Source organism: Cucurbita moschata, unplaced genomic scaffold (genome assembly GCF_002738365.1).
Source record: "Cucurbita moschata cultivar Rifu unplaced genomic scaffold, Cmos_1.0 Cmo_Scf00019, whole genome shotgun sequence".
In the NCBI taxonomy this organism is placed as follows: domain Eukaryota; kingdom Viridiplantae; phylum Streptophyta; class Magnoliopsida; order Cucurbitales; family Cucurbitaceae; genus Cucurbita; species Cucurbita moschata.
Genome location: NW_019268535.1, coordinates 2,959,696 through 2,985,951, shown reverse-complemented (window position 1 = coordinate 2,985,951; position 26,256 = coordinate 2,959,696). Strand labels below are relative to the sequence as shown.

General features: G+C 36.2%; 3 protein-coding genes across 4 annotated transcripts; 2 read left to right on the top strand and 1 right to left on the bottom strand.

Annotated features, from left to right (window-relative positions):
- The first annotated feature begins 277 nt into the window (after positions 1 to 277).
- On the top strand, positions 278 to 2,773 carry LOC111457256 (glucan endo-1,3-beta-glucosidase 14-like). Its single transcript, XM_023099464.1, has 4 exons — positions 278 to 373; positions 462 to 772; positions 1,642 to 2,394; positions 2,536 to 2,773. The coding sequence occupies exons 1-4, from the start codon at positions 337 to 339 to the stop codon at positions 2,623 to 2,625; spliced, it is 1,191 nt and encodes a 396-aa protein (XP_022955232.1). The 5' UTR covers positions 278 to 336; the 3' UTR covers positions 2,626 to 2,773.
- A 3,073-nt stretch (positions 2,774 to 5,846) lies between these two features.
- LOC111457258 (calcyclin-binding protein-like) lies at positions 5,847 to 8,639 on the top strand. The gene is made up of 5 exons (XM_023099467.1): positions 5,847 to 6,115; positions 6,342 to 6,491; positions 6,634 to 6,873; positions 6,963 to 7,022; positions 8,259 to 8,639. The coding sequence occupies exons 1-5, from the start codon at positions 6,005 to 6,007 to the stop codon at positions 8,361 to 8,363; spliced, it is 666 nt and encodes a 221-aa protein (XP_022955235.1). The 5' UTR covers positions 5,847 to 6,004; the 3' UTR covers positions 8,364 to 8,639.
- A 394-nt stretch (positions 8,640 to 9,033) lies between these two features.
- LOC111457257 (gibberellin 2-beta-dioxygenase-like) lies at positions 9,034 to 10,997 on the bottom strand. 2 transcript variants are annotated; one of them, XM_023099465.1, is made up of 3 exons: positions 10,569 to 10,997; positions 10,107 to 10,452; positions 9,034 to 9,449 (listed from the first exon to the last, which is right to left on the bottom strand). In XM_023099465.1, the coding sequence occupies exons 1-3, from the start codon at positions 10,967 to 10,969 to the stop codon at positions 9,186 to 9,188; spliced, it is 1,011 nt and encodes a 336-aa protein (XP_022955233.1). In that variant the 5' UTR covers positions 10,970 to 10,997; the 3' UTR covers positions 9,034 to 9,185. The 2 variants fall into 2 exon arrangements, with proteins under 2 accessions (XP_022955233.1, XP_022955234.1); XM_023099466.1 differs by lacking the exon at positions 9,034 to 9,449 and adding an exon at positions 9,625 to 9,843.
- Between the last annotated feature and the right edge of the window lie 15,259 nt (positions 10,998 to 26,256).

Below are 26,256 nucleotides of genomic sequence, written 5' to 3'. Positions count from 1 at the left end.
ACCATAGACATCAAGCTCCGATATCGTAAAACGTGATCGCCTTACTCGTAGTACCTGAAATGGAAGGCCACATGCAAAGGGCACAAGAAGTAGTGGCTAAGCATAGACATAGAAAATCAATATCAACATTTCTTCATTTCATTTCCTTCCCATTTGAATTTACTTTCATGCGAAGAAATTAAAGAACTTGGCGTGGCTGTAAAGACAACAAATTTATATATCAAAAAAAAAAAAAACATCATTTTTTTTCACAAACAAGAAAAGAAAGGAATTGCGGCTTTCTTTGTTCTTATATTTTCTCTTTCCCTCTCCTCCCATTTCTTCAATCTTCATGCCATGTTCTTCCATGTTCTTCTTCTGTTTCTTCTCCATGGTACTTAATTTCTGTTCTTGATTCATGTTCTTGTTAGTTTTTATGTGTTACCCATGATCTTGATTTGAAGTTTGAAGCTTTTTTTTAGGGTTTGGTGGTGAGCTTAGAGGAGCTTCATCTTTGGGTATCAATTATGGCCAAATTGGTGATGATTTGCCATCACCTGACAAGGTTTTGGATATGTTGATGGCTTTGAAGATTACTAAAGTAAGGATTTACGATACGAATCAACAGATATTGTCGGCTTTTGCTAACTCTAATGTGGAGATTATCGTTACGGTCGAAAATGAAATGCTGGGTGAACTTACGAACCCCCAACAAGCCCTTCAATGGGTTGCCACTCGGATTAAGCCTTATGTTCCTGCGACTCGGGTTACTGGAATTGCGATTGGGAATGAGGTTAGTTAAATCGTTATTGAACTCAAAAGTTTGTTCGCTCGGGTCAGATAATGGGTTTTTTTGTTTTTTTTTTTAAATTAAGTTTATAAAAATTTGTTTTTTTTTTAATTTATATTTTTGTAATGGTATGAGTTTACCGCTAATAGATATTGTCGTCTCTGAGTTTTTTTCTTTCGAGCTTCTCCTCAACGTTTTTAAAACGTGTCTAATAAGAGAGGTTTTCACACTCTTGCAAACAATGTTTTGTTATCTGTTTCAACTAATGTGGGTATGTCCATTTTATAAATATTTTAAAAAAATTAGGTAAAATTTAGAAAATAAAAAAAATAAAAAAAATTTATATTTTTATAACGGTACAAATCTACTTCGGGTAGATATTGTCTTCTTTGTGTTTTCCCGAGCTTCCTCTCAATTTTTAAAACGTTTTCGCTGAGGGGTTTTCACACATTTTAACGAATGTTTTGTTCTCCGTCTCAACCGAGGTGGGATCCGACAATTATATAAATATTTTTAAAAAATAAGCTAAAATTTCAAAAATAATTTAAAAAAATTAGTTTTGTTATTAAAAATTTGGGTAAGAAAAGAAAAAAAAGAAAAAGATTCTTTCTCTCTCCTCCTTTTCTCTCTCTAAAAAGTTCATTGATTCATGTCATCTATTGTCTTTATGTCAACTCATGAAACATTTTGAAAATTCATTTTAAAACTTTATAAACTAAATAAAAATTAAACGCTAAAAATGATATTTAATAGTGAAATATAATTAAATAATCGACCTTTAAAATGATAATTAGTTTAGTATTTAACGAGCTATGCAGATTAACACAAAAGTACTTATTTTGATATCATGATACCATTGTATTCTTTGTTAGGTCTTTACGGACGACGACTTGACATTGATGGAGACGCTAGTCCCTGCCATGCTAAGCATCCATATAGCCTTATCCCAACTAGGTCTAGACACCATAAAAGTCTCGACACCAAGCTCCCTAGCTGTCCTACAAGAATCCTACCCGCCCTCGGCCGGGAGCTTCAAGCCCGAAATAACCGGAATCATGTCCCAATTCTTACAATTCCTAAACACAACAAAGGCACCATTTTGGATCAATGCATACCCATATTTCGCCTACAAAGACAACTCAAATAACATCCCATTAGAATACGTAATCTTCAACCCGAACCCGGGTATGATCGATCCCTACACGAATCTCCATTACGACAACATGCTTTACGCTCAAGCCGACGCAGTTCTTTTCGCGATGGCCAAGCTAGGTTTCGGGGGCATCGAAGTTCGGGTCTCGGAAACGGGGTGGCCATCGAAAGGGGACCCTAATGAGGTTGGGGCAAGCCTTGAAAATGCAGCCAATTATAATAGGAATTTGTTGAGGAGACAAATGGCTAATGAAGGGACACCATTAAGGCCTAATTTGAGGCTTGAGGTTTACTTGTTTGCTTTGTTTAATGAGAATATGAAGCCTGGACCGACCTCTGAAAGGAACTATGGACTTTACCAGCCGGATGGCACCATGGCCTACAATGTAGGGCTGTCCTCCTTTAAGGGCACTTCCTTCTCTCCTTCTTCTTCTTCCATTTCACTCACATCAATGGCTACTAGAGAGATGAAGGTAATGAACAACCCTTGAATTTCACTTTATATTGTAAATAGAGGGCACCAAAGGGCTTGGATTTGGTTGTTCGTATGAATAATTCGATATGAATTCGAGTTTGTGATGTTCTTGAGAATTTGTTTAAATTGAATTGAACAGGGTTCTACGATCGGGTATTGTCGAAGCTTGGTGTACTCGATGTTTGTGTATTTGATCACCTCTCGAGTTTTTACGAGAAGACTGTTTTAACCGTTCTTCGTTCGGGATTTATTCTATTTTAGTCTCTAAATTTGGTTATTGTAATTTTAATAAGAAATTGACATACGTTTAGTTTCTGTATGAGTTGTGTTCGATTGGTGAAGGAGAATCTTGCTTAAGGTTTGACAAAATTGCAAAATTGAGCGAAAAATAGAAATGGGGTTTGAGTTTTTCTAAAGATTTGTCATGAGCGTGCCGAGATCATGATGTTGTATGGTTAAAAAGTATGACGGTGACAGTAGGTATTAGATGATACCTCTCTCGGGAAAATGTAGTTTGTGGAAACCAAAGTGGAAATTCGTGGACATGTGTGAGATCCCACATCGGTTGGAGATGAGAATGAAGCATTCCTTATATGAATATGGAAATCTCTCCCTAGTAGACGCGTTTTCAAAACCATGAAATTGACGACGATACGTAACAAGCTAAAACGGACAATATTTGTTACCGGTGAGCTTGAGCTGTTACAAATGATATCAAAGCCAAACACTGGGCGGTGTACCAACGAGGACGCTAGCTTCAAGGAGGGTAGATTGTGAGATCTCATATCGATTAGAGAGGAGAACGAAACATTCCTTATAAGGGTGTGAAAACTTCTTCCTAGTAGATGCGTTTTAAAACCGTGAGGCTGATGGTGATACGTAACGAGCTAAAATGGACAATATCTGCTAGAGGAGTACTCATCTATGCAACCCAACACGTGGGCACTCATCTATTGTTCCTTAGACTTCGATAGTTACTATGTTGTTACAGGTCGTGCGTGACGTGGAATAATGTGCACCACGTATTATTATTAATTATTGTTATTATAGTTTTAGTACTATGATGTTTTGTCCACTCATTTAAGAATAATAGTACTTGAATAATTGAGTAATAATAGAGTTCATTTAAAAAGTAAAGTTATATACATTTATATAAATATTACTTTATTATATTATTTTGTCACTCAACTTTGTCACATTGTTACTTTTATCGTCATAATTTATAATTATGAATTTTTCATTCAACTTCAAGAGTACGTTAGATATCACAATCCACCCCCCTTCCGGGCTTCTGCGTCCTCACTGGCACTCGTTCCTTTCTACAATCGGTGTGGGATCCCCATCAAATCGGGCCCCGAATACCCTTATAAAGGTGTTTTGTTCTCCTCACCAACCAATGTGAGATATCACAACCCACCCCCCCTTTAGGGCCCCTGTGTCCTCTCTGGCACTCGTTCCTTTCTACAACAGACGTGAGATCCCCACCAAATCCACCTCATTCGGGGCCCAACGTCCTTACTAGCACACCGCCTCGTGTCTACCCCCTTTAGGGAACAACCTCCTTGCTGGCACATTGCCCGGTGCATTTGCAACGGCTCAGACTCACCGCTAGCAAATATTGTCTTCTTTGGGCTTTCCCTTTCGAGTTTCCCCTTACGGCTTTAAAACACATCTGATAGGAAAAAGTTTCCACACTTTTATAAAGGGTGTTTCGTTCTCCTCCCCAACCAATGTAGGATATCACAAAAGCCATAAAAAGTGAAGAGACACGACGTATTGTAGTCCTAAAGTGTTTTTTTTTTTAATCATTGTTGAAGTGAGAATGGTCGGTGAAGTGCTTTATTCCGTGGCCAGAAAAACTAGCCATGGGAAAGATGGGTTGTTTGGAAGTGCTTTTACTTGGAAAGGTGCTTCCTTTTGAGCCCTTTTGATTGCCATGGATCTATGGTTAGGGGTGGAAGTGCAGACATTTTACGGTCAGCCTTTGAGGGTGGTGATGAGGATTGCCCTTTCTCCATGTGCCCTTCCACATTTAATTAAAGCCTTTTGTTTTTGTTTTTTTGTTTTAATTTCCCTTATGGTTTAAGAACATTCTAGATTTTACATTAAAATATTCTACCCACTAACACGTTCTATCAAGAGATCAGTCTTTGATTTTTGCATGATGTTTCGGTAACGATCAAAATTGCAACTTTTATAAGTGGATCTATTTTCAATTTGAGTTGGATTCACCACCATTCTATGAGTTTCTTCCTTTTTAGATATGGCATTGCCACTCCTTTGGCAGCATCCACTAATTCGAAACTTAATTTGAGAGCCATATTTCGATCCGGACGTTTTTGGGATGCCCCTAATAACCAACGAGTAGCGCTTTTCCTTGTGTGGATCCTATTTCAATGGGTCTTAGACGATTTGAGGTTACTCGACTCTCGATCCACCTAAACCCAATTAGATTATATAGTTTGAATTGGGTTATTAATAGGAGTGTACATTAGTTGAGTTGGGCTAGGTTGAGTAAAAATTTTTGGACCAATCCAAAATTGGTAACCCAACCCTGTTCGGCGATGTGATTCAAAACCCTAAAAAATGACACAATATAGATTATATTAATTTTTTTAACATAGAAGTGTCTAATACTCTAATCATGCAAACTGTCTAATGTCTACTTTGATGTCACGAGCTCACATAGGTTGATTTGAATTTCAAATAACAAAATCAAATTTTCATTAAGGATAAATTGGTGACATCAGCTTAAGCTAATCAAGTAAGTGATCTTATTGTCGGTATGGTTAGAAGTTCGTATCCTGTATTATGACACATGCCTCATGATTCTGTACGTGACATATGTTTGATATGTGTGAAATATTTATGAAATGATATGCCTGTGGTATAATACATGTTATAATATGACATATGTTATGATAGGATATCATTGACGATATGACGTATATTGTGATATGGTTTATAATATGATACGATATGTTATGTGCATGATATGACATGATACGATATGTGACATGAATGACATACAGTATATATGTTTCCATATGGTATACAACCCCGATATATGTTTTAAAAGCGATATGATATGAAGAAAAAATGTGAGGGGTTGTTTTTATATGGTTTGATAAATGAAAAAGGTTGGAACTTCATGCATCGAAAAATTTATCTGTTTACGATGGATACGAACGTGTACATAACGAAAAGGAAAATGATTATTATGTTTATCATAATACTAGGACGGTCACTATTCCTATTGGGTGTCTGACAAGAGCACTAGATAATGCTAGTCCGACAAGGAAAGGAGCCCAAGAGATGTGCAAACCAACGGGTGGGTACATATTAGCACGTAGGGTCGTGGGTAGAATAGTAAATATAATAATATTTTTATTATAATTTAGCAAAAAAAAAAAAAAAAAAAAAAAAGGGTTTTTTAAGCGAATCCAAAATTTTAGCCCTACGTAACCCTCATTGGTTATAGCAATCCCCGTCCCTGATTTGGCCTTCTCCATTTTCTTCATCTTCTTCATCTTCTTCATCTTCTTCATCCAAATTCCCTAACGCTCCCCTGTTTCATTTTCATTTTAATCTTGAAGAATATTCTAATTATGGCGGAAGAATTTTCTCTTGATTTGGAGGAGCTTCGTCACCTCCAAAGCATTGCCAAGAGGCCTCGAGTCATCTCTCTAATTTCCTCTCAGATTTGCAACTTAGAGAAGGTTCTTCGCTGTTTTCTCTTATGAATTTGAACTAACTTTGGCCTTTTTTTAATGATCTTAAATGCACGTTATTGTAGAAATCTGAAAGTTATTGTTCGGTATTGTTCGTCATTGGCTGTTCTTTCGTGGCTTTCTGAAACTGATAATGTGATGGAAGTGAATTTTGAGCTATGGATATCGATTATCTTAATTTGATACATTGCATTAATGGTGTATGCTCACTCAGTTGTCAAAAGAGACTGTCTCAGCTCCATCCCTACAAACTCCCACTCCCATTCCAATTTCAACTTCGACAGCTAAGGTGCCCATTAATTCAGCCATTGTTTACACTCCACTACCTGGATTCAGCTGGGACCAGGACAATGATAAATTGAAGGTAAAAGGCTTCAAGTTTCTACTGGATGGCATGATTAGAATCCTTTTGTGAAAATTAGTGTATGTTAAAATTTAGAATTATCATTTCTCCCATTTGGGTGGATGTATGGATGTAATTTTCATTATCCTTTTTGGGGATGTAGATATATATATCTCTGGAAGGAATTGACCAAGAAAAAGTAGAGGCTGTCTACAAGGAAACGTCGGTCGATATCAAGTTCCATGATGTAAAAGGGAAGAATTATCGGTTTGCAATTCATAAGCTGAATGAGGAAATTGTTCCTGAGAAGAGCAAGTTCTTAGTTAGACCAACACGGGCTGTGATCACATTGTTTAAAGCTTCAAAGGGGAATTGGTTGGACTTGCAGATGAAGGAGGACAAGGTAAGTGATTTAACAGACAGTAAGTGGCGATCTAGTTGTATCTGGGTAGCATTTATTCAGCTAACGTTATGTTTTTTTACATCTTACAGCTCAAGCCAAGTCTAGATAAGGAACGCAACCCAATGGCAGGAATCATGGACTTAATGAAGGTAACAGCTTCTTAGCCTATGCAGACTTTATGGATTGAAAATGAAGGAACGTTTCTCTTTCTTTTCTTATTTTTTTGGGGTGGGTGGTCCTAAAATTTCCTTCACATTTATGCCTGAGTTTTGGTGAGTAAAGAGTGGATAAAGATGATGATGTGATGTGTTCTTCAAGTTACTTAGATGGGCTGGAAGGTGAAAAGTGAAAGCACCACCATGATTGAAATCCCATCTTCTTCATCTGTTTAGGATTATGAGTTTCTTGACAACAAAAGTGTTGGGTCGAATGATTTTCTTGTGAGATTTGTCAAGGAACACACTTCAAATGGGTTGTGAGATTGGTTGAGTTACTAGACACTTTTTTTGCCATAGCTGTCATATGTCTATGGAGGACAAGACACTTTGAGCTCGATAATTGGGCTGAAAAAAAGTCCCATGATCTGAATTTTTACATCAATCCTAACTAACTGATTCTTGGTCTTGTCACTGTCCTGTTTTTCCTTTTGTACAAATTCAAAACCAAACTTTTCAATTGATTTTTTTTTATAAGAACTTTTCAATTGATTTTCAACTCAAGATGTATATGGATATATTGCAACCACCCAAACTCACCACTAGTAGATATTGTCCTCTTTGAGTTTTTCCTTTCGAGCTTCCTCTTAAGGTTTTTAAAACGCGTCTAGAGAGGTTTCCACACCCTTATAAAAAATATTTCATTTCTCTCTCTAACCGACGTAGGATCTCACAATTCTCCCCCTTTGAGGCCTAGTGTACTCGTTGATATTCATTCCTCTCTCCAATTGACGTGGGATCTCACAATCCACCCCCCTCGGAGTCCAGCGTCCTTGTTGGCATACTGCCCTGTGTCCACCTCCCTTCGGGACTCATTGTCCTCGCTGGCACACCGCCCGGTGTTTGGCTTTGATACTATTTGTAACAATCTAAGTCCATTGCTAGCAGATATTGTCTTCTGTGGGCTTTTCTTTTTGGAATTCCCCTCAATGTTTTTAAAACACGTTTGCTAGGAGAGACATACACACCTTTATAAAGAATGATTTGATCTCCTCTCTAACTGATGTGGGATCTCACATGTATATTATGCTCTGTGAAATAGGTACACTTACACGCGCCTTTGATAATCTTATATACAATTAGGATAAGCATGAAACTCTATCTGCATTTAGGCTGAACACTGACTTCCGTGTGATTGCTAATTTAATATGGCTGACATGAAAACTGCAGAATATGTATGATGATGGTGATGATGAAATGAAAAAAACGATAGCCAAGGCATGGACTGATGCCAGATCCGGCAAGACGGCTGATCCACTTAAAGGGTTTCCTTGAGCCATTGCTTTCCAAATCTAATAATCTTCTTTTAGGAATGATTCTTTGGTTGGACGAGATCATATCTGTTTTTCTTATGATCCACGTTTGGCTGGCTTTGCTTATATGGGTTTGAATCCTTTCTATTTTCTTTAGTTATGGAGTTTGTATAAAACTTGCTCCTGAGTTTTGTTATCTATAAAAAGTTCACGTTTTGCTTGGGTTAGTGGGCTGTTTTAAGGAATGATGGATGTTGAAAATTTTGATCAACGGACTCAAATAAGAGAGTTTAAGGCTCGGTATTCTCTAAAGTTATTTATGGTAGCAATGTACTGTGCTTTGACAATGTACTTTCTGCCAATATTTCTCCTTACAGTTTCTCCCTCCGATTATTTATGTTCATCTAGATCGAGTGTGTGTTGTTGTGTGATCCTAACATTTGATGCTAATATTCATAGTGTCAAGTTACATCAAGTATCTCAATATCGGCTTCTCTTCACTTGATTTCATCATTGTTCTTATTCGTTAACAATTTTAAGTTGATTATCAACTGTATTAAGTTGCGAGTCCTAGAGATAAACATACAAAAGATTTGACATTGTGTTGTCATTTATTCAACAGGGTGGAGAACGTTTAGACTTTAAGAGATGGGCAATGGTAAGAACTATAGATAACATCGAAATCCACAAGCTTTGATACAAAGAGGGCTCGAGGAAGTTATTAGAGAAGTATATTAACAAAGTGAGGGGTATTTTGGGGAAAATATTTAACAAAAACAAACCCTATTCTATTTGTTTCCTAAGCCTTCCCAAATCCCTTATTGTATTGTTTTGTTGGGTTTTTTCAAGTCAACAAAGGGGTGAGATTTTTGAGCTCAAAAGGGCGTAATCTACAAGCAGCAAGCCTTGATTTATATGCTGAGTTTTTGTAATCCCACCATGTGAACTCTTTGTATAACCTTTGCTCTCCCTCCACCAATAGTGATGCTAAAGGTGCAATCTTTTCATTCAATGGTGGCCCACCAAAGTATATCATTGAAAACCTTGGTTTTGTTGGGTCAGCTAAAACCTTGTGCTTCACACTGTTGAACCTCCCATTAGTCATCACCTGCACCAATACAACCTGAATTATGATCCACCCAAGAACAAAAGAACAAGAATCGTAACAGCCTAAGCCACCGCTAGGAGATTCGTTGTCCTCTCCAACCAATGTGAGATCTCGCAATCCACTTCCCTTACGTGATTCAGTGTCCTTGTTGGCACACCGCCTCGTGTCTATCCCTTTGAGGCTCAGCCTCGTTGCTGGCACGTCACTTGGTGTGTTAGTCCTTGTTGGCACACCGCCTCGTGTCCACCCTGGTTTGAGACTCAGCCTCCTCGTCCTCCTTCTCAACTGATGTGGGATCTCACTGTCCACCCCCTTTTGGGGCCCAGCTTCTTCATTTGCACATCGCTCTGTGTGCCTCGTGTCCACCCTTTAGCACATCGTCTGATGTTTGGCTCTGATACCATTAGTAACAGCTCAAGTCTACCACTAGCAAATAGTGTCATTTTGAGCTTTCCTCAAGGTTTTTAAAACGGTCGGCTAGTGTGAGAGGTTTCCACATGTTTATAAAGCATGATTCGTTTTCCTCCCGATCGACGTAGGATGACACAAGAATCCTAAGAAAAGGGTAGGCTTTGAAACAGAATATAAACAAAAACCATCCCAAGATTCCATTGCCATTTCTTGAGATGAAAATGGCAGAGAAAGAGTGGGCTATACCTGCAATGAGTCGCCAACATTGATGAAAAAGGATCTCTGATCAGGTGGGACTGGAACCCAGCTTCCATCTCTCAAACAAATATGGAGTCCGGTCGTGTTATTGGATCTCAGAACAGATATTATTTGTGGGTCTGTATGTTCCCCAAACCCAATCAAATTCCTGCCACTCAAAGCTTCAAGCTCCGGGCATGGCGGATAATGGTTCAGCCTGAAACAACAATCACTTCTCTCGTCCTTCAACAGCCTGCTCAAATCATGTTTCTCTATCCCCAGCCCTTCCGCCATTGCTTCCAGCACTTCACAAGCCATCTTTTTCACTGCCAAAATATACTCCTCCACCGCACACCTACGACAAAAAACACGACAAATCAGAAAACAGAGCAACCAAAAAACAGAGCAAACAAAAAACAGAGCAACCAAAAAACAGAGCACTCTGTTTTTCGTAATTTTACGTGTTTTTACCTGAAAATCTCTGGATTTTCACGGAGAATGAAGAGGGATTTTTCGGAAATGAGTTCATGATTCGTGTTAAGGAGGAGATATTCGATCCAACCCACATCGCCGTTTGGACCAATTCTCTTGCTGCCATATCCAAATGGGTCGGCTGGCCCTGCTTTTTCCTTCTCAGATTGAGGGAGGTGGAAGAATTTCAAAGCTTGGGCTTCGAGAGCTCCGATGAGTTCGTTGGAGACGCCATGGTTGACAACCTTAAAGAATCCGAAATCTTCACAGGCTTTGACGATATGGGTTTTGGCTTCTGGGTCGGAAAGGTCGATCACCGGAATTCCGGTGAACAGGGCGGTGTGTTTGCAGGATTTGATCGGAGCAAAATGGTCGAACACAAGCTGTGATTGAACCACCATGATTGAACAAGAAGGTTTTTGAATTTGAATGAGGAAATGGATGAGGAGAGGCATTAGCTTTGGCTTACAACGTATATTTATACCATCAAGAATGAGTTGCTAATTTTAAAAAACAAATCATTATTATTTACCATTTCATGTTTATCTTTTCAATTCAAAAGAAAAAGAAAAGGACGTGATTTTCTTTTTATTTTTAACAATGAATTTGTTTGCTCTTGATGTTGGTTTGAAGGGTTGTTGATTTTGAATGTGCTTCAATCGCGTACTCCTCTTTAATACTACGATGGCCTACTAGAATTCATGGTTCGATCTGTTCAACAACTAAAGCAAAGTTACAAATTCTGACGAAGATGTTAATAAGTTGTTATTGAAAATTTATATTAGATCGGGTTGACTATGGAATATATTTAATAAGTTGCTATTGATAACGTTGGTAGCTTTACGCTTGCATGATGTACTGACGATGTACTAGAATCTACTTAGGTGTGAAAAGAGAGTCTGTTGAGTTGTTTCTCGGTCTTTGTGTTAACGTAACCTACCAGGCTTTGCTTAGCTTCCGTGCTCATACCCAATATACATCAAGGGGTGTGTGGCACATGGATTATGACTCATATGGATTGGGGCTTATACGTGGACTTAACAAGAAACTCTTAGAGTTAAACCCAAGATACCCTAAAAGACTTCTCAATGTGCAGCACAACATGGTCCTATGACACAGACATTACGTCGTAGAGAATGCATGAAACTTCGGGCATATGTATTCAAACTATCTTACAAGAATGCTTGAAGCCTCGGGCATTAGTTAGGATTGAGTTCGTCATTGACCCTAGGACCCTACAAGTCTCCCAGGGGAGTGTCTAAGGACAAAGAACCAAGATTCAAGAACTCAAGACTGATTGAACTATTTCTGACGTTATTAGAGGCAATTCAGGTGGATACATCCGTTTTTTCACCGATTTAAAGTGTGTTTAAATCAGAGGACTATTTGAGATCATTACGCACATTTAAGCTAACTCGATACCATAGACCCATATAGGTTGACTCATGCTCTAGGGGTACTTTCGGATTAGCACCAAGAAGAAGATGGTATCTCTAGCTTAGGCCAACTAAGTAAGTGACTTCCCTGTTGACTTAGTTGGACGAATTGTGTGACCTATGATGACGCACGCCTCGTGGCCCCTGTACGTGTAAACAATGTAATTTTTAACAACATTATGCTATGTCATGCCATATTATGTTATTTTATGCTATGCTATGTCGTGTTATTCTGTGTTATGTTATGTCATATTATAAGATACACATAATATGACTATACCATATTGTGGATTTATATTTATGATATCGATGACATATGATGCATAAACCTCTATACACCACACCGCATAAATGATGTTAAGTACGAAAGCTATGATAAGCATAAATTAAACATGTCTCATATGCTTGTTATGTCATGAATGAATGGAGGTTTGATTTGCATCATAAACTTATTCCAAGATTTTAAGCTTTGGAGACCTCATGCATTTATGTATCATGTGCATCGGGATACTTCCTCGTTATAATTAGTATGGACACGTACCTTACGATATCTATGTTCGCCATGATATTATGTATGCTCTTTCCCTTCTAAGTAGTGTAAGCGTGCCCTAGCCTAACGAGACAAGCCCGGAGGTACGTATACGAGTCTCCCTTATCATGTTTTGCACACAAGTTCCAGAATTGGTTGAATCGTTTGACTTCAAACCAGGCGATGTCGTCAATAGTTAACTCATAATTGGGCTTCAAATTTAACTCTTAAATGAAGTTTGACATGCCGATCCTAACTCACGAGGCTCGACATAACCTTTTCCTTCAACGAATACGTTCATCATAGATGTGAGGTTGATTGCCTCTATAACCTAGATTCTCGTGGCATGATCGACCAAATTCTAGAAAACTCTTAGTATTAGACTGTTCTTTAGTCCAACATGATGCCTTTGAAGGCCTTTAAGATATAAAATATTCCGGGTCTTCTTTGTCGATTTGAATTTTCGTGTCTCTTAATACCAGTGTGAGCACTGCAACAAATTTGACCTTCCAGGCTATTTTTACACCATATGATGATAGTTTGTAAACGGACATCTTTATAGGTATCATCATTAGTTATGATGTCAGTATGAAATCGACAATGAACTCAGTGTATTTGTATTCATTCATTGACGTTTAGCTACAACGTTAGTGTTAAATTGATATTGTAAACTAAATAGACGATAATCGTAAACCAACTTATTTTCACGTAATTTAAATTATTCTTGTTATAGCAACATTTTTCATGAACCTATTTTGTATAGTACAAACATGCTAGCATATTTTCATGCAATATCCATACACTCAACAAATACTCGAAGGATGATTATTATAGGTAAGTTCTCAACGATGGTTAACAAGTCTAAGTCGTTAGCTTTCATAACTTACAGTCAATACTGATAATCAAACAACGATCGATCATCTTTCAATTTAAAATCTATAAAAAAAAATATTATTTAAACATTCAATAGAACGCTTCAAACTATTACTGATATGAAATATCACAAAGTAATAATTGTTGATACCCATCAAAATTTCTTTTATTTTGTTCGTGTCCCTTCGTCTCCCCGATCATACATAATATTAATAATAATTATAAATTTTTACTCACCGCTAATAAAAAAAATGAAGCGTTGTAAATTAATAAATATATTCGATAAAAAGTTAGAAGGGTTTATGGATTAAATTGAGTCGAGTTGATACAATCTAAACCAACCGTAAAATATTTGAGATTTATTGATTCAGATTGTTTGTGTCATTTATTGAATTTTTTATTTTTACTATAGGTAAAATGTTAATGAATAAAACAATTATTTACTTATTAAAGTTGAATTAAGATTCGTTATTTAATTGTAATATATATTTTGAAAAATTATTTAAAAATGGGTTAGAAAATGTTATAATATGTGATGTCCCACATTGGTTGGGGAGGAGAACAAAACACAAATCACCATGTGTGGAAGCCTTCCCCTAGCCACGTTTTAAAACCTTGAGGGGAAGCTCGAAAGGAAAAGTCTAAAGAGGACAATATCTGCTAGAGGTGGATTTGGGTCGTTACAAATGATATTAGAGCCAGACACCGGACGATGTGAACGATGTGCCAGCCTTCTTGCTGTTCCCCGAAGGGGGGTAGACACGAGGCGGTGTGCCAGTAAGGACGCTGGGCCCCAAAGGGGGGTGAATTTGGGGGTGGTCCACATCGATTGGAGAAAGGAAAGAGTGCCAACGAAGACGCTAGGCCCCGAAGGGGGGGTGGATTGTGATGTCCCACCTTGATTGAGGAGGAGAACAAACCACCATAACCTTCCCCTAGCCGACGCGTTTTAAAGCCTTGAAGAGAAGCCCGAAAGAAAAAGTCCAAAAAGGACAATATCTGCTAGCGGTGGATTTGGGTCGTTATATAATAGAAAAAATAATTATAAAAGAAAAGAAAATTAAAATAAATATATGTATAATCATATCATAAAGATGAAAGATGACTTCAATATGATGAGATAAAATTAATAATATATATTTTATTTCAATAATATCTTTAAATTAAAAAAAAATAATAATAATTAAAAAAAATACCTTAAAAATATTCTTAAATTTTTAAAATTTTTATTAATACCTTAATTTTTTTTAAAAAACTAAAAAAAAAATTATATTTTTACCACTAATTAGTGCTACTTAAATATTAATATCCTTAACTTTTTTTAAAAAAATAAAAATTTGCAGTTGAATAATGAGGCGTAAATAAATAATTTTCGATAAAAAGTTTAGAGTTAATATTATTTTTAAATTTTATGGGTATTTTTTAAACCTGTTTTATTAATAAATTATTTTTTTAATATTTTAAAAATAAAAAAAAGAATATTAATAAAACTTTTCAAATTTTAAAGATATTTTAAAAACAAATAAACTTTTTATTTTATTATTATTTTTAGTTTAAAGAAGAGTTAAAATTATTAAAATTATTAAAAATTTAGAAATATTTTTATTAATCTAACCAAATATATATAAATAAAAATAAGTATCATCAACATAGAACAAGCTTTTTTTGGTAGCAGCCTGCAACTATTTTGTGACCATATTCGTTTAATCTAAAGCCTATTAATTGAGAAATGAAAGTGATGGGATGTTGTGTAAGAATGACGTTGCCTAATAGTTCATTCATTGTACAATATTAACATTTTGGTACGTGATTCTAATAACCGTCGTGCCTTTTATTGTCTCGACATAATTCAACGTGATAGGACTTTGATGTCGTAGTACTAGATCTTTTGTCTCCCTCAATAAAAAAAGTCTTGGTGGAGCAACGTCATCGCACGTTTTCTTACTTCATTTCATTTTATCTCTATTTTCTTAAATATACTTTAAGAATCAGTGATTGCCTTTCTCTGATCCTTACTGCCCAACCGGATAGCGGACAGCTAATGCGTTCCATTTATTGAACTGGGTTCTATGGTTGGTTCGTGACCCCTGGATATCGAGGCGTCCTTGGAGTGATCTCGTAGTTCCTAGGGGGTGGAGACGATGGGGTCGCTCAAAGGGTTGAAAGGAGATAGTGCATCAAGCTATTCGCAAGGGCTGACTTGATTCTCTTTCCCAGAGATCCCAGATTAGAAAACCCTAAGAGAGCCACCGACTCCAACTATCGTCCATGTACGATCCATACTAGATCTGACCAACTGCTCATCCTACCTCCTCTACGTTTTTGATAGCCCGTCTTTGTCTCAGTACAATATCTACAATGTGGTGAAAGTTTTCTATTTATAATCATTTATATAATCAAATAGATTATTATAAAAAAAATAGAAAAAACAATAAATGAATACAAGATATTAGTCTATGATCAAAGATCAAATATGATATATGGTAAGCCGTAATGGAAGACTAAATATTCTCAATAGAAATGAGATAAGAAACGTATATCAAAGCATATTAATCCAACGTTTGGAACTAATAACATTTTACAATATGGATTTGACGCTAAATAATTTTAGTAATTTTTCGATGTTGAGTAATTTCCTAGAAATTTTCATAAAAAATGTACGGGTGAGGACAAAACATTCTAAAGGATCCGTGTTAGTTTGTGAAGATAGTTTTCACTCGTAGTATCAGTTCAAGACAAGCAGGTAACATGGTTATCGTGTAGAGGAAGTAGGAGAATATCGGGTCCATCAAGTAACAAATCTAGGTTCCAAATTCTAGTTTAAATCCTTGACATGAGCGTTACACAGACATATGCCTTAGAAAAATAATCAACGTGAATATGACGTAGCAGCTAAGACATTTGATAATCGATATGATTATCAAATTAAAATGTAATTTTTTTTTATTCACTATAAAAATGTTCCCAAATTTTCTTTCATAAATAATTATATAAACTCCATATTATTTTAAAATGGTGCAAACGTGGCATGTGATGAATTGGCATAGAAAATTGTCTAGTTGGCCCATTGGTGTTATGTAAAAGATCCATGGGTAAATAAAATGATGAGATGGAGGAAAAAGGTGAGGACACGTGTAAGAGAAGGGTGAGTCAGAGGGGAAGAGTTGTTGACGTGGACGTTGGTAAGCGATGAGTTGGAAAGTGAGTCAAATACATAAGCGCGACTAAGATGGAATTTCCTGTCGCCATCTGTCCCCTTTTCCGTTTTTAACGTGCTCGTTTCTAGAGTTAGGGTCCCGCACTGGATAATAACCCAACGGCCCTCCTTTTTTTAAATTATTTTTATTTCTATTTTAAAAGTTTCCAAATATAAATAAATAAATGAATTTACCTTATTGCCATCGACACTCCACTCTTCTTCATGGTTCATTGATCCTGTCTGAAGTATGTCTACATCGTGTATTATTATTATTATTATTATTTTCTTTTTAATTCCTCTTTTTCCCAATATTTTATTCTTATTTCTATTATTACATGCTCGGGAGAACGATCGTGATTGAGTTTGATTGCTTACTCGTAATGAACGTTGGATTAAAGGACCTCGACGTCGACTTCGACCTCGACTCTCTAATCTTTAGTTTAGTGATTCAAGACATTGGAGCAATTGGGATGCTCGCTTGAACGGGATGGAAAATCTTCATTTGAACGGAAAATAGGGAAGAATCGAGGAGAGGTATCTCCCGTTACCTAATCCCACTTAGAGATTTAGTCGAACTACTATACCTTGCGCAGTTCGAGGGGTTCCGTCATATGCACAAGCAACTGTAGTGAGGAGCAACCCTTGAAGGGTCCAAATTCACTTGCCTGACTGTACTCAATATGCAAATATGAAATCCTACACCAGTTTCAACGGGTCGGGGATGGGAATTATACACTCCATCCACATTCCTGCCCAATTCTCTACTTCACTCCGTCTCGCCTTATATATATTTCTTATTTCCATATGTTTGAACAAGTACATTGAAAACTATACAATTTTAAAATTATGTGGATAGAACGTTATATTATTATTATTTTTTTCTTATGAAAATTGGATTTATTGGAATGTTTTACCTTTTTAATATAAATTATATTGAAAAATAGAAATTGTCCAATAAAAAATTATTTAAAATGAATAATGTTCTTAAAAATACAATAAAAATGAAAATAACATTCTTGGTAGAAACCCGATGCCCGTGAATTTCCTGTGGAGAACTTACAAAATATCAAACGTCAAACGAACCAAACTTCAAACTCAACCAACCTATAGTTAAAGCTCAATAACATGCTATAGTAATCTCGGAAGAACATTTTCAACCAGTTTATAAATAGTCGTTCATATTTTTCTTTGATTTGAGTATCCATCGAGAAAATGAGACATTCAAATGAGCACAAATCATTGTGTTTCAATAATTTAGCTGATACGCTACAACTTCATAAAAACATTAACGAAACTTTAAATTAGGTTAACCGTCGTTCATTTAAACAATTTTTCGATTTTTTTTTTTCTAACAAATTTCTTCCATGTGCTTATTATTAAAATCTTCAATTATTTTTAGTTGAATGACGCAAACATATTTGATTCAATGTATGTAATAATTTTGTAAAGCTATACTCGAAGTTGCATATAACCATTAGGGGCCATGGCCCCTTCAAATATAAATACATAACAATTTCAATAATTCTTTCAACCAACGACATATATCAACAAAACAATTCATGTACTAAGATCTTTTGAATGTTTAAAAGATTTTTAACATAAAAAATTCATGTAAAAATCTTTAAGTGAAGTCAAAATGACGTGTGCAGAATTATTTCTAGATGGAAGTAAAATCGGTAAAAACTTGAATACGAAAAAAGAAATAAAAAACTCTAAGAGGTGCGACTATTTAAGCCGAGGGGATTAGCTCCTCACATCGAGAGAAGCTTCATGCATATGAAATATTTTATTCTCCTTTCCAACCGATGGAGATCTCACACTCTACCTTCTTGGGAACCTAGCGTTCTAGATGGCACACGGCCGAGTGTTTGGCTCTGATATCATTTGTAATGCCCCAAGCCAACCATTAGCGGATATTTTACGTTTTGGCTTGTTACGTATCGTCGTCAGCCTCATAGTTTTAAACACATACATTAGGGAGAGGTTTTTACACCCTTATAGGGAATGTTTCGTTTCCTTCTCCAACTAATGTGAGATCTCACGATCCATGGGGGCCCAGCATCTGCGCTGGTACACTACTCGATCCACTTTGACTCGTTACGTATCATCGTCAGCCTCATGGTTCTAAAATGTATCAACTAGGGAGAGGTTTCCACACTCTTAGAAGCAATGTTTTGTTCCCCTTTCCAACCTCCTTCAATCCCTCCAAGAATCATTTGAAAGTAAATTTGATTTCTCGTTAGATTTGATTTTGTAATTTGTTTTGTTTAGTCAAGGGTTAGAGTTCTTAGACTTGACGTTTGATACCATCATTGTGGTTCCTCATGGGTATGTGTAGGCCAGTGTGGAGAGGTGGTCGATGTCATGGTTGAGGGAGTAAGAGTCGCTATGAATCGTCGGAGAATGCATGGAAACTATTGAGATTTGTGCCCTAAAGTTCGTCATTTTTGTAATTGGACATTTTCTTATTTATTAATAAAATAATTTATTATTTTATATTGTATCTAACATTATCTAATATGAAATAAAATCCAAGGTTATTATGGTAAACTTGAACATTATGCCGTTGACATACATGATCCCGACTATAATATATGGATAAGGTTAAGTAACTTATCTTAGACTAGATTAGACCCCACAACTCTAATGTGGGAATCATTTTAGGTCATGATGCAATCTGTGGTGCCCACTTAACAAGTCAATAACACAATGACAACACGAGAGGCTAGTTACCTGTGGAACTTCAGGAGGCACGATCCTCGCATCTTTAATGGGACCTTGAAGGATCCAACGATGGCGCAACTATGGTTGTCGTCAATGGAGGCGATCTTCCGTTTGATGAACTGCTGGATGACCAAAAGGTGTTGTGTGCAGAGTCCACTCAGAAATGCTCAAATTAATATTTAATATATATTAAATAGAAAAAAAATATATTTTTTTGTATTGAAGTTTTTAGGCTGAATTTTAATGGAATAAAATGTGTTGGTACGATACAAAATTTGATTGCATTCTACGAAAATGTATGAATTTGTGGCGTGTATGTTTTCATTATCTCACTTTGAATGACGTAAAATTGTATATACTAGTTTGAGTCATTCGAATTGTTACAGAATCATAAGTGTTTTAATTAAAAGTAGTTTTTATTAAGGGTGCACATTCAACCTGATATCCCAACAACCTGGACCAACCCAACTCGAGGTTCGGATTGGGTTGGATTAGTTTTTCGGGTTGGTTTGGGTTCATTTTTCTTAGCTCGAACTGACTCAATTCAGTTTCAGGTTCATGGGACAAAACCCTCGAGTTGACTCGAGCCAAATAAAAATATATAAAATATATTCAGAGTTTTATGACAATGTTAATATGTTACAATTTTCACTCGTTGTTCTTAATTATGACAATGTTGAACTATGTTAATATGTTACAATTTTTCAATGTTGAACTATTAATTATCTTATACAAATGTGTATCTCAATAATTATAAAGTGTGAATAAACAAAACTTTATTTTAAAATTAATTTTTTTTAACTCTAACCCAACCTAACCTGAAAATAGAGGATTGAGTTAGGTTAGGTTATGAAAATTTTTGGATTGGATTGAGTTACTAATCTAACCAACTCAAACTTTCGAAGGTTGGGTTGGATTTACTCATCTAACCAACCCGAACTTTTGGTTGGGTAAAAAAAAACTCTCAACCAGACCCGACCCGATCATTTACTCCCTTTTTTTTTTTTTTCTTCTTTCTTTTAGATCAAACATTTTGATATTGAAGAATTGAGATATGGGGAAGGTGGAGTTTAAAAGGAAAGTCGTCGTTTGTGAGAGAGATACAGTCTGCAACATGCAGCATTACCAAAACCCACTGTCCTTAAAAAGACAAACAAACTTGTAATCTTGGAAGTTGTACAAATTTGGATGATTTCCCTTCCACGCGTCCTTCTCCCTCATTGCAACGTGCTCTTCCTTCCCCATGCCACGACCTCTTCTTTCTTCTCTCCAACTTATACAATTCCACGTGCCCATCTTCGATCACGTTCGAGAGTGCACGACCATGTAACACCTCAAGCTCACCACCAGCAGATATTGTTCTTTTTGAGCTTTCTCTTTCGAGCTTCCCTCAAAGTTTGTAAAACGTATCTGTCTGTTAGGGAGAGGCTTCCACACCCTTATAAAGGGTGATTCGATGTAGGATCTCACCATCTACTATCCTTCCGGGCTCAGCGTTCTTGTTAGCACTCGTTCCTCTCTCAAATCGATGTGGGATTTCCCAATTCACCCTCATACGGAGATGCGGAGTCCAGCGTCCTTGCTGACACTCGTTCCGCTCTCCAATCGATGTGTGGTCTCACATGTCTCTATAATGAATGCTATTATTCGATCTGAACCTTTATTTTTGTTTTATACATGATGAGAGAGTTTTGTTAGTATTTTTATCGAACCTTTTTTTTGTTTTATACATGATGAGAGAGTTCGGTTAGTATTTTTGTCTAATCTTTTTTTTTTTTTTTGTTTTATACATGATGAGAGAGTTCTATTAGTATTTTTTTTTTATACATGAGGAGAGAGTTCTGTTAGTATTTTTGTCGACCTTTTTTTTTTGTTTTATACATGATGAGAGAGTTCTGTTAGTATTTTTGTCTAACCTTTTTTTTGTTTTATACATGATGAGAGAGTTCTGTTAGTATTTTTGTCGAACCCTTTTTTTTTGTTTTATACATGATGAGAGAGTTTTGTTAGTATTTTTGTCATTAATAGTGGAGTATTTTTAGGAGAAGCTATTAACCTTGGAGTATACATATCTATGAGGAGAATTATTAGTGATTTTGCTTTTTTAAATAGTCTATCAGTTGCATGTTCTATCTCAGAGATCATGTCTCTATCATGAATGCTAAACCTTTTTTTTTTTTTTTTTTGTTTTATACATGATGGGAGAGTTTTGTTAGTATTTTTGTCGTTTTAGGAGAAGCTATTAACCTGAGAGTATACATATCTAGGAGGAGAATTGTTAGTGATTTTGCTTCTTTAAATAGTCATCAGTTGCACGTTCTATCTCACAGATCATGTCTTCAGTTGAGTATTTTTAGGAGAAGCTATTAACCTGAAAGTATACATATCTAGGAGGAGAATTAGTAGTGATTTTGCTTCTTTAAATAGTCATCAGTTACACGTTCTGTCTCACAGATCATGTCTTAGTGGAGTATTTTTAGAAGCTATTAACCTGAGAGTATACATATCTAGGAGGAGAATTGTTAGTGATTTTGCTTCTTTAAATAGTCATAAGTTGCACTTTCTATCTCACAAATCATGTCTTAGTGGAGTATTTTTAGGAGAAGCTATTAACCTGAGAGTATACATATCTAGGAGGAGAATTTTAGTGATTTTGCTTCTTTAAATAGTCATCAGTTGCACGTTCTATCTCACAGATCATGTCTTTGGTGGAGTATTTTTAGGAGAAGCTATTAACCTGAAAGTATACATATCTAGGAGGAGAATTTTAGTGATTTTGCTTCTTTAAATAGTCATCAGTTGCACGTCCTATCTCACAGATCATGTCTTTGGTGGAGTATTTTTATGAGAAGCTATTAACCTGAAAGTATACATATCTAGGAGGAGAATTATTAGTGATTTTGCTTCTTTAAATAGTCATCAGTTACACGTTCTATTTAAAGAAGTCTTTAGTACAAAGTGAATTTTGTGTTATTTGTTTCGTTTTGCTTGGGTCGGAGATCCAAAATCAATGCAACCACATTCGAGATAGTTAATAAATCTCCATAACGGGAGATAGTTAATAAATCTCCATAATGGTACGATATTATTCAAATGGGAGAGGCAGACAATATAAGGATGAGCAGTTAAAAAGTGGAGCCATGATGCACCAAAATTTATGGAGAGAGGGGGATGGTCAAAGGCACGAGAGGCACAAGGGAAGGAGGTAAGAGGGTGAGGGGGATCACATGGAATAGGCCACTTGTGAGGCCTCAATTGGCTGGATGGTTACTGCACCTCATGGCCTTGGCTTGCGCTCATTGCTTATGCCATTGATGCGCCCTGTGCTCCCCTTACGGCCCTCGCTTTTACATTAAATTTTGGCAGGTGAGATCCCTTGCATGCAACATGCAATGGACTATACCCCGTCGGTGGGCTCTACTACCACTGTTTCTTCGGTTCAATAACTATTCCATCGATCCAATTCATTTAGGAAGAGAAACAAAAATGGATGATTCCAATAACATATTAAAAGTGTGAGATTCCGACGTTCTACATCGATTGAGAAGGAGAACGAAGTATTCTATATAAAAGTGTGGAAATTTCTCTCTAGTAGACGCGTTTTAAAAACCTCGAAGGAAAACTCGAAAGAAAAAACTCAAAGAGTACAATTTTTATTAGTAGTGGACTTGAGCTGTTACAAATGATATCAGAGTCTGGGTGATGTGCTAGCAAGGAGGCTGAGTCGTGAAGGGGGTGGATTGGGGGTCCCACATCAATTGGAGCAAGGATCGAGTGTCAACGAGGATGCTAGGAGGATGCTAGGCCCTGAAGAGGGGTGGATTGTGAGATTCCACATCGGTTGGGGAGGAAAACGAAGCATTTTTTGTAAGAGTGTAGAAACCTCTCTCTAGCCAATGCATTTTTAAAAACCTTGAGGGGAAACTCGAACGGGAAAGTCTAAAAAGAACAATATGTGCTAGTGATGAGCTTGGGCTGTTACAAATTACATTAGAGCCAGACACAAGCTAATGTGCCAATGAGGAGGCCAAGTCTTGAGTCCCGAAAGGGGGTGGATTCGAGGTCCCACATCAATTGGAAAAGGGAACGTGTGTCAGCAAGGACGTCAGGCCCTGATGCACTCTTTGTATGAGTGTAGATTCCAAGAACTCAATCAAAAGTGTGAGATCCCACTAGGGTTTAGTGTGGAAACCTCTCACTAGCATGCATATTTTAAAAATCTTGTAGGAAAACTTGAGAAGGAAAGCCCAAAGAGAACAATATCCGCTAGTGGTGGGTTTGGGCTATTACGAATGATATCAGAGCTAGACACTAAGCGATGTGTCAGCGAGGAGGCCGCGTCCTGAAGGGAGGTGGATTGTGAGATCCCACATCTCTTTGTAAGAGTGTGAAAACATCTCTCTAGTATACGCGTTTTAAAAACTTTGAGGGAAAGCCCGAAAAGATAGCATTAGACTTGGCCGTTTTAAGCTTTATCGAGGAGTATCATGAGTTGTAGCTCGTTTTTTTCTTTTTGTTCTTTGGAATTGTGATTGATAACAACTTGTAACAAAAAAAGGTGTCAAAAAAGAAGGTAGAAGGGGACATGGATCCACATTTAGAGGCCTACTATATAGAAATAGTACACAAATCATAGGGATTGCAATCAATAAGGGGAGCTACTTGTTGTTTGTCCTAACACCTAACTTACATTTACTTCACTTCAAACCAACCCACATATAAACACTCAATTTTTCCCACTTTTAATGTCATCGTCCGTACTCGCTTACATTTACGTAAATTTGTTTATTTTAAGGAAGATTTTTGAGATCGATATCTAGACAAGTAAATATCTGTGTAGTATGGTCATCTCGTGTGCATAAAAAAAAATATCCCTTTGTTTTTGCTTGAATCTTTGATAGAGAAAACTGAACTTTCATTAAGAAGAAATGAAAGAATATAATAGGGCATGGCCTGGACCGACACCATGGGTCAATAAAAAAGGGCCTACAAAAAGAGGACCATATCTATTTATTGTATTTATATCGCGTATAAAAAATTTAAAATTGAATTTCAAAAATTTAAAATTGAGTTTCATCTCGAAAAGACGTAATGTCTACTCAAAAATTAAAAAAAGGGAAAAAAAAAAGGAAGCTCGAAGTAATTAAAATTCTTCCAGCAATTTTAATTGTGATTCTCAATTATTTATTAAAGGTAATTATAGTTGCAAAGTAAATAAACGAGGTAAAAATATATTTGATTTGAAGGGTTTAAATTTAAATTAATATTAAATATAAAACATAAAAGTTTTTTTTGATGATATTTAAATATGATTTAAATAAAATATTATATATTTAAATATATATATATATATATTTTTTTTAAGGATTCCCCTCAATTCTGTTTGAGTTGACCAATTTTTAATCTGAAGCTCCCGCTAAATATATATATATATATATATTACTTTTAGTTTTATTTAATTCTAAATAAAATCAAAGTCAATCATGGGTTTCCAGTGCAGGAATGAAACGTTCATTCCCAATAAAAAAGTCAAACTACACGATGGCGTGATTCGTCTGCTACCTTGAGCTAACTACGTATAGCAAATGGTGGAGGTGTTGGGCGAAGGTGTTAACCGATATTGGTCGTGCTTGTGATCTGGGCTACGTCGCATTGTTGGCTTTAGGTTGGTGGCTACCTACATGTGTGGGTTGGCTTGGACGTTTGGTCACACTTCACATGAGTTGTGGGGCATCACTAGATCGTTGCCTCTATTGGATTCGAGAGCTGGTGAGTTGAGTTGAGTTGGGTTAGTCTCGACCCGATTTGATTTCCAGCCTTAAAGTCTTCATTTTTTTAGTATCCAAATTTTTAGGAACAATTAAATTAACTTCAAGTATTCGAACTTCATGCTTTTTCTAGCTTGTTCTTGTTCATCTATTCGAGATGAACTTGGAATCTTTCGAGTCATAGAAAATTTCATGTTCTCTTTCAACCTTCGTGTTGATATCTTCTTTGAATGTCTAACCTCTATGAAAGGTAGCTCCGTACGTGTAGAACTTTCTTTTTCGAAAGTCTAATCTAATATATCTAGCTCTTTTGAGAGATTTGCACAACCCTTTTATAGGTTTGGGCTAGATGGCTTTTGATACTAACTCTTTTGGTTTGGGCTTTTGGGTCAAATTTTTCTTTGAGTCCACACGTGATATTATTTGTGATTTCCCAACGTGCAAATTTATAATTAATGCAATAGTCCAAGCTTAAATAAAGGATATGTGACGTAATGGTAATGCATCTAACTTTGGTTTCACGTTTGATTCCCGTTAGGTGTAATCTTAGTTGGAGAGAGGATATGTGACGTAATGGTAATGCATCTAACTTTGGTTTCACGTTTGATTCCCGTTAGGTGTAATCTTAGTTGGAGAGAGGAACGGAACATTTTTTATAATGGTCGTGAAACTGACAATGATACGTAATTTCGTCAGGTAAAAAACCTTCCAAATTATGAAAATTAGCTTTAAAAACTTATTTTTATTTTTAGAATTTCCTCCCACTCAAATATTTTGTAAAAAAAAAAAAACATTGAAAAAAACAAACATAATTCTTAAAATAAATAAAATAGTCATCAAATAAGAGCTTATATATGATCAAACGATGCATTAATAAACATCTCTCTTTATTATAAAGATTCATGAACTGGGTCAGTTGGATGAAAATTCCACGTCGGCTAATTTAGGGAATGATCATAGGTTTATAATCAAGGAATATTATCTCCATTGGTGTGAGACGTTTTGGGGAAGCTTAAAGCAAAGCCACGTGAACTTATACTCAAAATGGACAATATCATATGATTGTGGAGAGTCCGGTTCATCTAACCGGGTTTTTAAAGAAAATACACATTTTATTAAGGTTTGTTACACAAATACTTGAATTACAATGATAAATTTG

Coding starts and splice junctions, on each gene's coding strand:
- LOC111457257 (XM_023099465.1), bottom strand. CDS start 10,969: ATGGTGGTTCAATCACAGCTTGTGTTCGACCATTTTGCTCCGATCAAA. Junction 10,453..10,568: donor GAAAATCCAGAGATTTTCAG/GTAAAAACACGT, acceptor TTTTTGTCGTAG/GTGTGCGGTGGAGGAGTATA. Junction 9,450..10,106: donor ATGTTGGCGACTCATTGCAG/GTATAGCCCACT, acceptor GTATTGGTGCAG/GTGATGACTAATGGGAGGTT.
- LOC111457258 (XM_023099467.1), top strand. CDS start 6,005: ATGGCGGAAGAATTTTCTCTTGATTTGGAGGAGCTTCGTCACCTCCAA. Junction 6,116..6,341: donor AGATTTGCAACTTAGAGAAG/GTTCTTCGCTGT, acceptor ATGCTCACTCAG/TTGTCAAAAGAGACTGTCTC. Junction 6,874..6,962: donor TGCAGATGAAGGAGGACAAG/GTAAGTGATTTA, acceptor TACATCTTACAG/CTCAAGCCAAGTCTAGATAA.
- LOC111457256 (XM_023099464.1), top strand. CDS start 337: ATGTTCTTCCATGTTCTTCTTCTGTTTCTTCTCCATG. Junction 374..461: donor TCTTCTGTTTCTTCTCCATG/GTACTTAATTTC, acceptor GCTTTTTTTTAG/GGTTTGGTGGTGAGCTTAGA. Junction 773..1,641: donor GAATTGCGATTGGGAATGAG/GTTAGTTAAATC, acceptor ATTCTTTGTTAG/GTCTTTACGGACGACGACTT.